Source organism: Conger conger, chromosome 5 (genome assembly GCF_963514075.1).
Source record: "Conger conger chromosome 5, fConCon1.1, whole genome shotgun sequence".
NCBI classification, from domain to species: Eukaryota; Metazoa; Chordata; class Actinopteri; order Anguilliformes; family Congridae; genus Conger; species Conger conger.
Genome location: NC_083764.1, coordinates 14,409,522 through 14,428,402, shown reverse-complemented (window position 1 = coordinate 14,428,402; position 18,881 = coordinate 14,409,522). Strand labels below are relative to the sequence as shown.

At 39.7% G+C, this 18,881-nt stretch overlaps 1 protein-coding gene across 1 annotated transcript; it reads left to right on the top strand.

The window, feature by feature from the left end:
* Positions 1 to 1,203: 1,203 nt before the first annotated feature.
* Positions 1,204 to 16,267, top strand: LOC133128262 (trace amine-associated receptor 1-like). The gene is made up of 2 exons (XM_061241644.1): positions 1,204 to 2,026; positions 16,056 to 16,267. The coding sequence occupies exons 1-2, from the start codon at positions 1,204 to 1,206 to the stop codon at positions 16,265 to 16,267; spliced, it is 1,035 nt and encodes a 344-aa protein (XP_061097628.1).
* The last annotated feature ends 2,614 nt before the right edge of the window (positions 16,268 to 18,881 follow it).

The window sequence follows — 18,881 nt, the reverse complement described above, 5'->3', positions numbered from 1 at the left end:
GCTGCGGAGGAATTTTGGCCCACTCATCTTTGCAGAATTGTTGTAATTCAGCCACATTGGAGGGTTTTCGAGCATGAACCGCCTTTTTATGGTCATGCCACAGCATCTCAATAGGATTCAGGTCAGGAATTTTGACTAGGCCACTCCAAAGTCTTCATTTAGTTTTTCTTCAGCCCCCCCTGTTAAAACATAACTTAACTGTGGTTTATCAAATCTGAGTTCAATTTCTCTAGCCACACCCAGGCCTGATTACTGCCACTCCTGTTCTCAATCAAGAAATCAGACTCATTGCAAGTTATCGCAAACGCTTGATTGCAGTTGTTGCTGCTAAGGGTGGCCCAACCAGTTTAGGGGACAATCACTTTTTCACACAGGGCCATGTAGGTTTGGATTTCTTTTCTCCCTTAATAATAAAAACCTTCATTTAAAAACTGCATTTTGTGTTTACTTGTGTTGTCTTTGACTAATATTTAAATTTGTTTGATCTGAAACATTTAAGTGTGACAAACATGCAAAAAAATAAGAAATCAGGAAGGGGGCAAACACTTTTTCACACCACTGTACATTATACATTTACTGGGAAATAAAGCACACCCCTCCAGCCAATCAGAAACAAGGTGGCTGCTGTTGGTGCTTAGGGGATAACAGCACATTGAGTGAGTCACCTTAAAGCTCTGTGGGAATGTGAGAAAAAAATATATAATAGAAGCACCTCTAATGATGCTACACATTACCACAGGACTTGAGAAGGGCTTAATTTACTTCAGTGGCTCAGAATATTTATTGAATGCTGGTCAGGCAACGTTACTGTAAGTATGATGCATACTTGAATATCATGTTTCTGTAATGAATGCAATGTATGGTAAATGTTTTGTTCTTCTTGCGTCTTGAGAAAGCCTTCATTGATTTTAGTGGCTCAGAGTTTTTATTGAATGTATATTTATCTGCATTCAAATAAATGTATTTCAGTTTATAAATATATATATTTTATTTTGTTTATACCACGATTAATTTCTTGAGACACAGAATTGTAACTGTATAAAATACATTTTAAAGACTATTGCTGGTAAGGCGATAAGTATGTAAGTATGATGCTTATCTGTATATCATGTTTCTGCAATAAATGCTTGGTATGGTAAATGTTTCTTTGTTCTTCCAACAGGTGTACCAGTTGAGAACCATTATACCTCTCCCCATAATACAATGAATTTTACTCAACATGGAATGATTGAACGTTCAGACTTCTGTTATGAGTCTGTGAATAGATCTTGCCCAAAGATCACCTACCCAACAGCGATGCGGATTTCACTGTATATTTTCTTCATCACCATCATTGTTCTAACCATGTGTGGAAACCTCATTGTCATCATCTCCATTGCTCACTTCAAACAGCTGCAGACTCCAACCAACTACCTCATCCTGTCTCTGGCAGTGACTGATTTCCTTCTGGCAATAGCCATCATGCCTCCTAGCATGGTGCGCACAATTGAAACATGCTGGTATTTGGGAGATGTGGTCTGTAAAATACATTCAAGTATAGATATAATGCTATCAAATGTGTCCATTTTAACTCTTTCTCTTATTTCCGTTGATCGATATTATGCAGTTTGTCAGCCCCTACACTACCGGACCAAGATTACCACTTGTACTATAGTTATCATGATCCTGATCAGTTGGAACCTGTCGTTTATCATTGGGTTTGGAATGATATTTATGGAACTGGACATTCCGGATGCCAAAGATTTTAACTCCAATAACCTTCTTTGTTTTGGAAACTGTGTTCTTATCCAGTCCAAGACATCTGCTATTATAGGTTCAGTTCTATCGTTTTACGTACCAGGGTTCATTATGGTTACCATCTATCAGAAAATCTTACACATTGCACTGAAGCAAGCCCGCTCAATTCATAGTACTGCATGGCATCATGTGCAATCAAGAAATAGCACATCCTCGAGCAACATGGAGCGAAAGGCTACAAAGACCCTGGCCATTGTTATGGGGGTATTCCTGTCATGCTGGTTACCCTTTTTTTTGTGTCATCTAATTGATCCAATCATTAATTATTCTGTTCCATCAGTTTTTTTTGATGTAGGTTCTTGGATTGGCTATTTCAATTCAGCGAGCAATCCTATTGTTTATGCTTTCTTTTATGGTTGGTTTCGGAAAGCCTTCAAAATGATGATTTTAGGCAAAATATTTCAAGCTCATTCCTCCAGAACAAAACTCTCCACAGAATGAAAAGTTCCTGCTTTGACTTTAACTTCAGTATAATTTGCACAATTGAAATGTAAATGTAATTATACAAACTGAATAACATGCAGAATTTACATATTCATTTGACAAAAGAACACTAATATTTTATATGCCAAAACATCAAACAGTAAAATTACTTCATGAGTAGAAAAAAAATGTATAGCCTAACTGCATTTGTAGCAGCGTATTTTATGAAATTGTCTCACAATCTAATTGTATCTTGAATAGTGGCTTAAACAGAAGACCATGACTAAGTACTAGAATCCCTCTTTGCCATGCATATGATCGTACCTATACATGAATTTTATACAAGATGAGTTAATTACCTACTGGTTATATGGAGGTCCTGCATGTTTGTGGGCTGCATTTGAATTCCCCAAGAATGCTCTGTTCACTCTTTAAAAATACCATTTATAATCAGTTCTAGGTATGAAGTGCATTATTGGCTGGACGGGATAATTACGAAGCATGTTCACGTTCCAGTTCAAGTTCATTTCAGACTTATACATCATACAGTCTACAGTAGGCTCCAGAATGTTTGGCACTCCTGACTGGTAATAACAAAAAGAAACAATATAATTCTTGAGATAAACTGAAATACATGTGTGAAAAATGTGAATGTGAAAAATACGGTACTTTATTAATGTTTCAGTGGAACCAATGAAAACGATACATTAATTTAATAAAAAATACATTTGACCAAAATTATGGTTTGATCATTATTGGCATGCCGGTTTAGTACATCCACTTCTGGCAAGGATAACAGCATAGAGTATTTTCCTATGATGGCTGACAAGGTTAACCCTCATGTGGGTTTTGGGTTAACCCTCATATCAGTTTTAAATCTTTACTAAAAGGAAATTATATTCAACATTATTTTTTTAGTCTGTGAAGAACATGTAATAGAACAAAATTAAAGGGTGGAAGTTGTAGGTGAAAACCGACAAGTCATGGTAAATATGAACCAAAAACTTCACTTCTTGCTACACTTTTTTTGGTTCATTTGCATTGGTAAGTGGGAATTACAGTGGAATTGTACCCTGCAAATCCCATGTGCCCCTTCAAATATCAACAGTGTTATAACACAATTCAATAGCAACAAAAAAATTATAAGACCCAGAGAACTGTTCTGATACAGTTCTGTGATAATACAAGAGCATCCCTAGTATGAGGACTAGCCCAACTTATAATGATGTGATAGTAGCTAGTGAATGATGTTAATAGTATATATAGTGAATAGTAATAATAGTGAATAGTGAGCAATGACGATTTTCTGTCCAGTAAATTGTGTTCATAAAAACATAATATTTTAACAACATTCTTTGATTGTCAAGGATATTGATCAAATTGCTTGGACAACACATGTGCTCTGAAATTCATTACATTCATTTGCACAGAGTATTCGGTTTACCCCTAATCACTGCAGTAGAAATGGTAATCTTTGTCCTGTAGTGGAGGGGCTGGCAATAATACCAGTCAATGGAAATGAAAGAAGGAATTAACCCCACATGACATCACGTTTGGTGTTTTTTTGTTTTTTTGCTAATTAATGATTTCCATCATTTGAAGTGACTTATTTTTTATGTACATGGCAGCAGCCTTAAGGAACTTTAACATTTGATGTGCTAAACATAATATGTAAAGACTGAAAATATTATTTAAAGTATTATGTTTAATAGCATATATTAGTAACCAGATGTAACTGGATCTAAAGAGATGTAATCGGAACAAGTCTATTTATATTGTGGAACTAGAAATAACAATATATTGGCATAGTATAAAAAGTTTGTCTGAGAGATGTTCATATTCAGGGTACACATTAATAGAGGTCCTGAAATGACTGGCAAATAAAATTTTCTGTCTATTGGTTTCATGATCCTACATTTGTCTGCATACATAATCTAATAATGGCTGATTATTAACTGTACTATTAACTGTATTTTTGCCATTTTTCACTGGAAGTAATATGGCATGTCATTCCCATCACACCATTTAACATCTAATTGAATTGCTAATTAAATAAAGTGCATTTCATTACAAAAACACTTTATAACACTCTAAAAAGGTTCTTTTTAGAAAATATCACTATTGATTTTATTTTATTTTTACCCGTAAAACTATTAAAAATTTCAGTGCCAAATCTCGATATCTGTAATGCAAATATTGACATAAGTCATAAATGAATTGATCTTTAACTGAACAAGGAACTTACAAAACACAGGCACAATTTTAGCCTGATTTTGTCATAACCCTCAAAGGTGGTGCTAGCCTATCAAACATATGGGTGCGAGGCATAATGAGAGGACCCCCCTTCGCCTACCCAAAAAGAAAAACATAAGATTACAATGTGGTCACAAGTATTATACGGCATTCACTTTGTCATAATGTCTAGGCTTTGATCATGTTGCAGTGGCGCACGGCTGAAGTATCTGGCATCAGTTTCTTGCACACCGAGGACCGGGGCTTGTGTCAAGCTGAGGTTGGCCGACTCAGGTGGAGCGGCATAATTGGTTCACCACTCCGAGGGAGGGCCTCGGCAGGGGTTAGTAGGATTGCCGCATACAACCGCCCCCCCGTGCCTCGGAATCACGGTCACGGGTTCTGAGACAATACGGCTTGAAGAAGGCGCACCATTCTCTGGATCACCAGATCTCCCCGGGCCACAAAGGGATGGGGTTCCAAAGCAATGTATCCCCAACTACTTAAATAGATTATTTATTTTTAATTATTTGGACAAAAACAAAACTGAGAATAAAGGGCAAAATTTAAATAAAAAGAAAATTCAGTGTAGAAAGCTGTTCAAAAGATTCTAACATGATTTTAATGTTAACATATGAAGGAGAATAATTTTTTGGGGGGAAATATACACAAAGGATATAAAAGTTCCTGTATTTGCATAATCACCCATATATACATTCAGTCTGTCAACCCAACTTATAGGATGCTCAGGAGAGGGAGATACATAATTGAACATAGAGCCAGAGGCACTAAGTAGTGCTCATTAAAGCAATTCAGCAAAGCAATTTATAACATTTCTATAAAATGTGCCATACGTTTAAAAAAATGTTTTATGACACTAAGATTACACTTACCCTTTTATGATTTTCTTAGCATTTTAGTTTCATGGATTGTATAGATGTCAAGACAGAGCAGGAGCTTTCCATTTTCATTCTGTGGACAGTTTTGCTCTTGAGGAATGGGTGTGAAATATTTTGCCAAAAATGATCATTTTGAAAGCTTTTCTAAACCAACTGTAAAAGAAAGCATAAACAATTGGATTACTTGTTGAATTTAAATAGGCAATCCAGCCGAGTGTTTCAAACAAAACAGGTGGAACCGAATAATTGATCATTGGGTCAAGTATGTTACACATAAAATATGGGAACCAACATGTCAGAAATACCCCCATAACAATGGCCAGGGTCTTTGTAGCCTTTCGCTCCATTTTGCTTGAAGATGTGCTGTGTCCAGTTTGTACGTGCTGACATGCAGTGCTGTGAATTGAGCGGGCTTGCTTCAGTGCAATGTGTAAGATTTTCTGATAGATGGTAACCATAATGAACCCTGGTACGTAAAACGATAGAACTGAACCTATAATAGCAGATGTCTTGGACTGGATAAGAACACAGTTTCCAAAACAAAGAAGGTTATTGGAGTTAAAATCTTTGGCATCCGGAATGTCCAGTTCCATAAATATCATTCCAAACCCAATGATAAACGACAGGTTCCAACTGATCATGATCATGATCACTGCAGTACAAGTGGTGATCTTGGTCTGGTAGTGGAGCGGCTGGCAAACTGCATAATATCGATCAATGGAAATTAAAGAAAGATTTAAAATCGAAACATTGCATAGCATTACATCTATACTTGAATGCATTTTACAGACTACCTCTCCAAAATACCAGCATGTCTCAATTGTGCGCACCATGCTAGGAGGCATGATGGCTATTGCCAGAAGGAAGTCAGTCACTGCCAGAGAGAGGATGAGGTAGTTGGTTGGAGTCTGCAGCTGTTTGAAGTGAGTAATGGAAATGATGACAAGGAGGTTTCCACACATGGTTAGAACAATGATGGTGATGCAGAAAATATACAGTGAAATCCGGATCGCTGTTGGGTAGGTGATCTTCAGGCAAGATCTATTCACAGACTCGTAACACAAGTCTGAATGGTCAATCGTCCCAGATTGACTGAAATTCATTATTTCAAGTGGCCAGATTCTTTACGGATACACCTATTGGATGAAAAAATTAGCTCCATAAAAAATACAGCATCTTTGTAGCAAGTATTCATAGCATGGCACTTCTTGGATGAGCAAAGAATAAAAAATAAGCAGAATTACGAGGCAGACAAACAAATTAATAATTCACGTTTTCTATGTTGCACTGAAAAATGGGCCTTAATGAATATCTATTGATGAAAAAAAAATTGCTTCATTCATGCCAAATTTAATGTCACCTGAACATTTTCTTTGAAAGGTATTAATTTAGATTCAAAGATTTAAGTTCTTCCTCTCACCTCAGTTGTGCCAAGAAAGAAAGCGCACAAATATTATGAGTTGGTTGGTGAGTTGGTAGGATGTCTTATGGCAATGTTCAGGAACAGTAGGGATATTTCTGTTATATACAGTTAACACAGTCCCCAGCTCAGCTGTGCCTCTCCCATGATGCACCTGCAGTATCCCTGGATTCTCCATGGATCATTTTGGCTACTCAAACCACTGATGGCTTAAACCCTATCCACTTTGCACCCTGGTGGTTGAGTAGTGGTTGAATACCTCAATTATTGTTGCATTCATATTTATACATACAAGAAACTGGGACATAATAAAACCGCAAAACAGTTATGCCATATTGTTACTCAGATTCAGCAGTTAAGATGCCTACCAGCCTCTTATTTGCAAAGCAAGGCAATACAACTCAGACCTCCCCCTTGCCATACTCAGGGTTTACACCCTCACCTCACCACAGACTTAGACAATAAAAGACAGATTCTAAGAATACTTGATACCATTTCTCTACATCAAAAAATCTATGATATGATGACTTGCGATTTTGATGGACAGAAGCCTGGTCAGGCAAAGAGGAAGTTTGCTGAGCAAGGGTTCACAAATAAATAGCATTCTATTTTGCTTCCATCCTACTGAATTATATAAAGCACAGTGATGTGTTCGGAAACAATCTCCTGTAATGAAGGAGGTATGCCTGTACAGGATATCTCCGTAGTCAAATAAGGGCAAGATTGTAACCTGCACAATCTTCTTCCTGTTGTCCAATGAAGAACAGGATCTATTTCTGTAAAGAAACCTGATTGGTCTTAATTTTTTTGGACAAGTTGGCCACAAACATTTTAAAAGAGAAATCATATCCAGCGAGATACCTAAATATTTGTAGTACTGAACCAGTCAGTGAGGACAATGGCAATATTTGGCATACAGTGGGAGCAATAATTATTTGATCCCTTGCTGATTTTGTAGGTTTGCCCACTTACAAAGAATGGAACTGTGTAGAATTTTAATCATCGGTACATTTTAACATTGAGAGACAGAATATCACTAAATAATCCACAATAACAACATCATATCAATTTTATAAATGTATTATCGTATTTTTGCATGAAATAAGTATTTGATCCCCTACCAATCAGCAATAATTCTGGCTCCCACAGACCAGTTAGTTTTCCATTAAGAAGCACCGCTAATCTCAACTCATTACCCAAAACACCTGTGTCAACTCGTCACATCATTATGTAGCTGTATAAAAGACACCTGTCCACACAATCAATCAGATTCCAATGTTTCCACCATGGGCAAGACAAAGGAGCTGTCTAAGGACATCAGGGACAAAATTGTAGACCTGCACAAGGCTAGGATGGGCTACAAGAAAATAAGCAAGCAGCAAGCACCGCCAATCTCCCTCGGTCTGGGGCTCCACGCAAGATCTCGCCTTGTGGGACATCAATGATCATGAGAAAGGTCAGGGATCAGCCCAGTACTACACAGGAGGAGCTTGTTAATGCCAATGCCTGTTAAGGTAGCTGGGACCACAGTCACGAAGAGAACCATCAGTAAGACACTACACCGTGAAGGATTAAGGTTCCTCTGCTGAAGAAGGCACATGTACAGGCCCGTCTGAAGTTTGCCAAAGAACACCTGGATGATCCAGAGGAGGCTTGGGAGAAGGTGATGTGGTCAGATGAGACCGAAATAGAGCTATTTGGCATCAACTCAACTCGCCATGTTTGGAGGAAGAGAAATGCTGAGAAGACCATCCCCACTGTGAAGCATGGAGGTGGAAACCTTATGCTTAGGCGGTGTTTCTCAGCTAAGGGTTCAGGACGACTTCACCGTATCGAGGGGAGGATGAATGGGGCCATGTACCAATTTGGGGCAACAACCTCCTTCCCTCAGTGAGAGCACTGAAAATGGCTCGTGGATGGGTCTTCCAACATGACAATGACCCAAAACATACGGCCAAGGCAACAAAGGAGTGGCTCAGAAAGAAGCATATTAAGGTCCTGGAGTGGCCTAGCCAGACCTCCAGACCTAAATCCCATCGAAAATCTGTGGAGGGAGCTGAAGCTTTGAGTTGCCAAGCAACAGCCTCGGAACCTTAAGGATTTGGAGAGGATCTGCAAAGAGGAGTGAACCAAAGTCTGTGCAAACCTGGTGAAAAACTACAACAAACATCTGACCTCTGTGCTTGCCAACAAAGGTTTCTCCACCAAGTATTAAGTCCTATTGTTCTATGGATCAAATACTTATTTCATGTGAACATATGATTTTTATAAAATGTATATGATGTTGTTATTGTGGATTATTTTGTGATATTCTGTCTCTCAATGTCAAAATGTACCTATGATTAAAATTCTACACAGTTCCATTCTTTGTAAGTGGGCAAACCTACAAAATCAGCAAGGGATCAAATAATTATTTCTCCCACTGTAGTTGTATTCTGTGTAGAAAAGATCATGTACTTAGTTTTTTCAGTTTTTTTCAGTATTCAAATGTTTAAGACCAGCTAGAGCATGCTGTATAGCATTAAAAGCTGATTATAAGTAAGGGCCTGGGTGCCCGTTGGTGCTGAGGAGTAAAGCACTGTGTCATCAGTGTAAAAATAAGCCTTACAATGTGCTATCTTGCTAGCAATATCATTTATATAGACTGTAAATAAAATTGGTCCAAGTATGGAATCACGGGGTACTCCTTTCTTTACTTTAAGTTCTATTTGAAAGGACAACTTTTTTATTAAGATTGTATTGTCTACAGTATCAAAAGCACATTTTTGTTAATTATCCAACGCTGTTACTATATCATTTATAACCAATGAAGCTGCTATAATGGTGCTATGACCAGGCCTGAAGCCAGATTGCTGTGGATTTAAAATATTGTTGAAAGTTAAAAAGCTACATAGTTGTTGCTTAACAACTGATTCCAAGATCTTAGCCAGGCAAGACAATTTTGAGATGGGCCGCTGTTTACTGAACTGGCATCATCACCCTTGAATAATGGAAGAACACGAACATACACTGGGAATAGTCCCGGTTGATAATGACAAATTAAAAATATTAGTTACCGATTGTGCAATCAGTGGGGCAGCGAAACGCAAAAGATTTGGGACTAAATTATCCTCTCCAGCAGATTTATTCACATCTATGCATTTTAATTCTAATAGGACCTCTTTCACTGTAAATTCCTTAAATGTAAACAATATTCTAGGTTTTGAATTTGAATTTTTGAAAGACCTAGAGCTGAGGTCAGTCGTGTCTCCTGTAGAGGATGGAGTTTCAAAATTTTCAAAACGATTTCCAGCCGCTATGAAATGTTGGTTAAAAAAAAAATCACAGATCTTGTGTCTATCAGTAATAGGTCCGGAATCCGTGTGGATAGAGTGCGGTATTGATGACAAAGGACTGGAATTCAGGGACTTGAAGGGACCACTCAGAGTGTACTTGTGTGGTTTATTTGTTAATTAGATCAATCAAAGTCGACCAAGTTAAATCTTTAAAATTTGGTAGCATAGGCTCTGATATAAGTTGCGTCAAAAATAAGCCATCGCAGACCTCTTTAAAATTGTTTGAGTATGGTGATAGCCAGTCTATGTTAAAATCGCCCGCGACAACTAATTCAGTGTGGGCATGAGTGGACAGGATATTGGACAAATTGATTATAGAGGAGGAAGGAGCGCTCGGTGGGCGATACACACCTGCTAGTGTAATACTTGTACAACCCATGTCTATTTTAATAACTAGACACTGAAACTGTTCAGGAATAGAGGAGGATAAAAAAAAAACATTTACAGTGAGTGTGGATTTAACAAACATCACTACCCCTCTCCTCCTCTCTTTTTCCTGTCACATCTAAAAACACAATAACCATCCATTATTATTTAATTGTCCGACACAGAAATATTTAACCAAGATGCAGTAGCAAGAAATACGTCAGGATTGCTTCGTAGCACCAAAGCCCAAATAAAATCTATTTTTGATAAAGACTTTAAACATTAAGACACAGTATTCCCAATCCACATTTATGTGTTTGAAAGGCTACTGGTGTTAGCACTACAGATGAGACTGTTAAAATCCTATCAACGGCTGAATATGGATTTGTGTAAGATTTCTGCCGAGGCAGACGGGCATGCCGTTAGGTCCGAGCCCAGTAGACAATGTAACAGTGGGCAAGGTGGAACCAATGTAATTGGGACTAGGACCAGGGGAACGTCAATGTTAGGGGTTAGTGGTTAGCGGTAGGGGTTAGCGGTTATTGATGGTGATGTCATTGAGACCACAGTGCTGGGGGCTATTGCGCTGTCCTTCTTGCCCACAAAGAAGAATCCAGCCCCAGCTGGGGATGAGGGTGGGCGAATGATTATGGAGGCCAATGATTCAGCAGTCGTAGGCATGGTGGGGAGGAAGAGAGCAGGTTCGGGAGTGACTGAACATCTGGCGGAGGCCGTGATATTCACTCAGCACCTTAGTGAGATTGATCACTTCCTCGTTCTGAGGTGGCTGGGTACTCACGGGACTGGCAGCGGAAATGAGGCAGGAGGCATGGCATTGAGGACTCCAGCCTGTTATATTTCGAGTCTATCTGTGGATTGTGCTTGGTGAGCCATGGTGATTCCAAGCACAATAGGAACAAGTGGAGACTTCAAGACAAAAAAGCAATAATCACTGGAGCCTAGAGTCACCTCTTGGATCTCTGCTAGGAGTGTACTAGTAAGAGTGTTCAGAGGTGTCTTCATCCGGGAGGTGTGAATGCCCAAATGATGGATCAAGGAAGTAAGTAAGGACTTGGACAGGAAACAGGAAACATCAATGTCTGGAACTCGATGGAGAACTCAGAGGCCGAGTGCTGTTCTTGACGGAGGCACAGGAGTTATCATGCCGCTGAGTGACCAACTGAGGTCAAAAACCTTCTTCATCTTGGTAATGAAGAACAAGAAGGTGACAGTGGCGGGGTCCCTTGACTCACAGAAGGACATTCCCCAGGCACAAACCTTCCCAGCAAGCAGGGTAATAACGTAGGTGAACTTAGAGGGGAATGAAGAGGGTTGGAGCTTGAAAACCAGGCATGGCAGGAACCAGGTTCCCCTGAATACAGATGGGGGCAGGCAGTCGTGATACCAGAAACAGTCGGGGAGCAGCCATGGACTGGACCTGGAGCATGGCAGGCTGGTGGCTTAGGCTGCAGTCGTGAAGTCTCAGGCTAGCAGAGTCAGGGGAATCATCTACTCAGACATGGTCTATATTGACTGTTGGAGCGACCACAGCTCAGTGTCGTGCAGTCCCAACTGAACGCCCTGGAACTGAAGGGCCCTGGAAGCCTGTCATGGGTCTGCTGGTTCCATTGCAGCCAGATCTTTCTGTTCGGAGATGTAATGCATAACATGATTTAATCAAGGTACACAGAAGGCAGGTCAATGTTCAGCAAACAGGACAATATAGGATAAACAATAAGGTGGTAAAGTCCAGGCAAGGGGTCAAAGTCCAAGCAACCAGAGCAATTAGGAGAAGGCAGAGTGAAGTCCAAAGACTGGCAGGGGCTGAAGTCGGGAGATCAAGGTTGGTTGGAGAAAAGGACGGCCGAAGGCCTGGAGACGAGTACAGGACCAGGGCTTGGACGGAGATGGGTAAGGCAGCCGGAGAACTGGAGCAGGACGGGATGACAAGACTCAGAGATAGGAACTTGGGAAACAGGCAGGAATAAATTCTGGAAAGCATGAGGACACAAACACGACAAGAATGAGACCCAGCTCCAGTGCCTCCCCAGGTTCCACTTCCAGTGCCACCCCAGACCCAAGGTCCAGCTCTGCCCCAAGTTCCTTCTCCAGCGCCTCCTTGGACACCTTGGGCCCAGTTGGCGGTTTCGCCCCAGTTCCACTTTCTGGGCTCACATCAGAACCCATTCTTCAGCACCACCGCAGGCTCCACCTCCAGTAGTGCTCCAGATCCAAGGTCCAGCTCTGCCCCAGGCTCCTTGTCTCACACCTAATAGGACTCTCTTCCCTGGGCCACCCCAGGTCCAATTTCCAATGCTTCCCCGGGCTCAGCCTACAGTTTCATACCTGGCCCAGTCCTCATCTGTCGCTCTGACCTCAATGCCATCCCAGGGTCTGTTTTTGGGTCTGTCCCAGGCCCCTGCTCCTGCGTCGCTCCAGGCCCGGTCTCCAGATCTGTCCCAGGACCTGTCTCCAGCCACCGCACCGGCCTGGTGCCTGGTCTCGCCTTCAGCATCTGCACTGACCCTGTCCCAGGATCCTGCTCCTATTCCTGCTCCACTCCAGGACCCGTCTTCAGCACCAGTGTCACGTCCATCTGAAGCTCCACAGTCGTCTCAAGCCCCACGTCCGTCTGAGGCCCTGAGTCCGTCTGAGGCCCCACAACTGTCTGAAGCCCCGCAGTCACATGTCGAACCCGTGCTGCGGGTTATTTGTATAAGCATAGCGTAAACTCACCAAAAGTTGCACTGCTCAGAACACAATGAGTAGTGTTCGGAACACGTTGATTTTACGTGACGCTTTTGTGCAATATTGCATTGTCAGCTTGTTGTCCATGAATAACTGTACAACGGCTACGGCGGTGAGTCTACATTAGCCTATGTTTATTGAAATATACCATTATTTTTAGCAGCCTATACTGATGTGTAGCAAATTATTTTATTTGGTTGGTAGTCTCTCGTAAGCAACAGCTTCCCCATCACAATGTTACAGTGGATCACCATTACCGTGTCACTGTGTGCTGAAATGAACTAAGACAGGGGCACAGAGTGTGAAAGGAAAACATGAAACAGAACATTAGACAACGCAGATACAGAGAACAGGGTGAGTACACACAAATCAACAATGAGACGGGAATATGTGACATGATATTAAATAATATGTAGTCATGCTCATTCTCTGTTGGTTCCCTAGCATCATGTTGTTATAAAAAAAATGAAAATCCATTGTTTTGAAACAGGTAACGTACGATACTGTTGACAATCCACTCTAAATGCTAAAGCTCTTGATTTTTCTGATTTAAATCATTTGAAAATGAGAAGACAAAGAAATCCCAAAGAATAATGATGCACTTTTAAAAAACAAAAATATTCGGAAATGTGACATCAAATCAAAATTTATTTATAGACTATTATCTACAGCTAACACAAGGAATGGTCCATCCAGCCAGATATTTACAAATATTGCAAGTGGTCAATGATACTGAAACCACTTTAGCTGAACTAAATCCCAACTCAACTAATGCCTTAATTTGGAGTAGGTATATTGAGTTCAGTGGTTATTTTTATGCTTTATTTGAAACACACATAGCCTACATTATGCTAATATCAATTGTGTGAGGACACCCACAGTTTAGGAATCATGGATATCGCATTACCCAGCAGGAATATGTACCAATACTATCGTAGAAAATACAGTACAGCCTACAATTTTTGGTCATCTCTGTAAATGAAAACAAAATTGTTATGAAATGTGACATTTACAATATGTACAAACACAGAACACGTCTCTCCCTACTAATAATACAAGGCAGGCTTTCATTAGAATCGTAGCTTTGGTTTCTAAATTCAGAAAAGAGTGTTGGAATTTATGATCCCGCGCATTACAGAATATTCCCTCAAACACAGAGAAGTTGCACTACAGTACACATACTACATATTTACCAATATGAATGTGTGAAATTGATCATCTCAGCTGGATCAATTCTCTGTTTGAAATGGCACAGCTCTTCCGTGTCGTCTCCACTGCCAGGATATGATTAGTAGTTTTCTGTCTCCCACAAGGAATAAAGTACTTCAATTCCAGTTATTCATGCCATTTTCTGAAACTAAATGAAAGGTTTACCTCAGAGGTTAATTTGCCTATGCTTCCTAGATGACTTTGCCCCTACCTTGCCATCAAGTAATTATCATTTTCTTACCATGTAAATGAGATGGGGATTCCTGCTGAGCAATATATATATATATATATATATATATATATATATATATATATATATATATATATTTATACAGTGGTGTGAAAAACTGTTTGCCCCCTTCCTGATTTCTTATGTTTGTCACACTTAAATGTTTCAGATCATCAAACAAATTTAAATATTAGTCAAAGACAACACAAGTAAACACAAAATGCAGTTTTTAAATGAAGGTTTTTATTATTAAGGGAGAAAAAAAATCCAAACCTACATGGCCCTGTGTGAAAAAGTGATTGCCCCCCCTGTTAAAACATAACTGTGGTTTATCAAACCTGAGTTCAATTTCTCTAGCCACACCCAGGCCTGATTACTGCCACACCTGTTCTCAATCAAGAAATCACTTAAATAGGACCTGCCTGACAAAGTGAAGTAGACCAAATGATCTTCAAAAGCTAGACATCATGCCAAGAGCTAAAGAAATTCAGGAACAAATAAGAAAGAAAGTAATTGAGATCTATCAGTCTGGAAAAGGTTATAAAGCCATTTCTAAAGCTTTGGGACTCCAGCGAACCACAGTGAGAGCCATTATCCACAAATGGCGGAAACATGGAACAGTGGTGAACCTTCCCAGGAGTGGCCGGCCGACCAAAATTACCCCAAGAGCGCAGCGACGACTCATCCAAGAGGTCACAAAAGACCCCACAACAACATCCAAAGAACTGCAGGCCTCACTTGCCTCAGTTAAGGTCAGTGTTCATGACTCCACCATAAGAAAGAGACTGGGCAAAAATGGCCTGCATGGCAGAGTTCCAAGACGAAAACCACTGCTGAGCAAAAAGAACATTAAGGTTCATCTCAACTTTGCCAGAAAACATCTTGATGATCCCCAAGACTTTTGGGAAAATACTCTGTGGTCTGACGAGACAAAAGTTGAACTTTTTGGAAGGTGTGTGTCCCATTACATCTGGCGTAAAAGTAACACCGGATTTCGGAAAAAGAACATCATACCAACAGTAAAATATGGTGGTGGTAGTGTGATGGTCTGGGGCTGGTTTCTGCTTCAGGACCTGGAAGACTTGCTGTGATAAATGGAACCATGAATTCTGCTGTCTACCAAAAAAATCCTGAAGGAGAATGTCCGGCCATCTGTTCGTGACCTGTGAAGCTGAAACGAACTTGGGTTCTGCAGCAGGACAATGATCCAAAACACACCAGCAAAAACCATCTATCAGAAAATATTACACATTGCACTGAAGCAAGCCCGCTCAATTCACAGCACTGCATGTCAGCACGTACAACCTGGAAACAGAATGTCTTCAAGCAAAATGGAGCGAAAGGCTACAAAGACCCTGGCCATTGTTATGGGGGTATTCCTGACATGCTGGTTATCATTTTTTTGTGTAACTTAATTGATCCAATCATTAATTACTCTGTTCCACCTGTTTTGTTTGACGCATTTGTCTGGATTGGCTATTTCAATTCTACAAGTAATCCTATTGTTTATGCTTTCTTTTATGGTTGGTTTCGGAAAGCCTTCAAAATGATCATTTTTGGCAAAATATTTCAAGCTCATTCCTCAAGAACAAAACTCTACACGGAATGAAAAGTTCCTGCTTTGACTTTAAATTGAGTATGATTTGTACAACTGAAATTATAGAAACTAAATGAGATGCAGAATTTACATAATAATTTTACACAAGAACAACACTTACATTTTACAAATATGCAGAAACATTAAACAGTGAAAAATATGTTGTTGCCTAAGTGCATTTATACTAGTACAGTTCTGCAAGAGCAGCCTATTTTACGAAATTGTCTTGCAATCAAATTGTATCTTGAATAGTGGATTAAACAGAAGACCGTGACTAAATACATATTTATAGAATCCCACTTTGCCATGTATATGATTGTACCTATGTATAAATGTTATACTAGATGAGGTAATTACCTACTGGTTATATGGAGGTCCAGAACGTTTGTGGGCTTCATGTAAATTTCCCAAGTGCGCTGTGTTCAGACTTTCGAAATAACATTGAATTGATAATAAGTTTTGGGGATGAAGAGTGCATTATTGGCTGAATTCACAAGATTAATTATAAGTAATTATAAAGCATGTTCACGTTCCAGTTCAAGTTAATTTACATTTTTTTAAATGTCATTTATACATCATGCAGTCTTCAGTGGGCGACAGATTTTTTTGGTACTCTTGACTGGCAATGCACAAAAATAAACTATATAATTGATAAACTCAAAATGCAAATATGTGAAAAATATGGTACTTTATTAATGTTTCAACAAAACAAAAATCATACATTCATTTAATAAAAAATACATTTGACCAAAAGTTTCAAAATTATTATTATTTATTTCATAAAATATAACACCCATTCAAAGCATTCAAATTGCTTGTACAACACTCGTGGTCTGAAAACCTCATGTTCTAATAGGAGACTTCTCCTTTTGATAATAATAAAATATATCACTTGCAGTAGGCTATCAGCAGGCAACTAAGTCACTTATTTATCATTACAGTACACTAACAATACAGTATTTAGCTATCACTTGATGAATGTTCTTCAAGAAACCATGGGCTGACCAGTAACAACATACAGTATACTGGCAATTTACACATGTCGACAAATGACATAATAAAGGGCGCATTTAATAATAATCATCATAATTCAAACGTGCCAAAACAAGTGGAAAATTATCATTGTAAAAACTGCAACATAAATCCTGAACATGTTGCATCAGTGGTCCTAGGCTGATAGGAGGCTGCTCTGTCTTGTCAGTTATAAGCCACATTTGAACAGCATTTCAGTGTCTGCAGTGGAACTCTGGAATTGGAAGTGTCCACTTAGAAAGTGTTTTGGTAAATAGCCAGAAATGAGCAGACACAACAAGACAACAAGACTTGTCTCACGCATGTTTTTGGTGGCCACAGAACAAAAACTATAGCCTACATTTAAACGTAAATGATATATTATTATTTAATGCAAAAAATAGATAATATTACTTGTCAATTAATTCAACAATGTGTTTCATGAATTAAGCCCATTGGCAGCACATATAGATGCACCCACGGCTAATTCTGCTTCTGCCAAGAATGATCCATGTCGCACTAATGCAGAAATCAAAAGCAGAAAAGAGTAGCCTATAACAACTAAATGATCTTAATGCTGCCTTTCCTTCAGATAGTGTGGTGTAGGGACTACAACTTCCACATTCCCACAGGAAAATTCTGCGACGTCCACCACGAATGACGTCTAACTTGGTTCAGCCAATCCCGTAATGGCGGGAGCAATAAACGGTCCCGTATAAGAGCAAGACACGTTCTTGGGACTTCTCTTCTGGCTCTTCTGCTTCTTCTTCTGCTTCTTCTCTTCGACGCACCCTTTTTGGCCAGTCGCTTCAGCTCATCTGCTCCGAGACTCGGACAGAGGCTGAATGCTGCACAGCGCACTACCAGGCCTACGGACACACCCAGTTACCTCGCGGTAACTACGTGGCCTATAGTGAGTGGAAATTGTTGTACGCGGAACGCTACATCAGTTTACCCCAATAAAGCTCAACAACGAAACAGCAACAAACTTTTACACCTGGAAAAGGACCAGCGGATCAGACGACAACGCGCTGCTAAGACGGGAACACCCCAGCCTGCGCATCTCTCCCGGACACCATTCACAGCACCATCGCCGCTTCTACAAGGACAGCATGTCTTTTGGATCCAGCAATGCGTATGGACTCAGTAAGAAAACAAACATTCAGGCATAGCCAGTGTTTAGTTTAGTCTTAACTGTTTTTGTGAATCTGTGTTTCAATATTTACCATCCAACCATTGTAATGTGTTTGGTTAGCTACATATATATGTACGTGAATTGATTCGCCGTCTTTTGCGCATATATAGAGTAAAACTACGCAAGTAGTCCCTTCTCACAGCTAACTCTAACTCATTACCACACCCAGAACTCTAGCGACACGCGCGCTTGCGCGCGCCACACACACGCACACACACGCACACACACATACCAAACTAAATTTCCTTACTAACTTCCCGTTAGTTTATCTGTTATGTGTTTGTATGTTTGTCGCATAGACATGAGAGCCGAGTTAAAGCAGTCTTTCGAAGAACTTCCAACCTTCAGGTTATCGGTATGTTTAATCATTAGTATTGGTTATTTTAATTATTAATTAAAATACTAAATTTGTGGTTAGAT

What these genes read in the sequence shown, in the direction of transcription:
- LOC133128262 (XM_061241644.1), top strand. Translation starts at nt 1,204, where the DNA reads ATGAATTTTACTCAACATGGAATGATTGAACGTTCAGACTTCTGTTAT. An exon ending in CCTGTCATGCTGGTTACCCT is followed by an intron (nt 2,027 to 16,055) that starts TTTTTTTGTGTC and finishes TGCTGGTTATCA; the next exon opens with TTTTTTTGTGTAACTTAATT.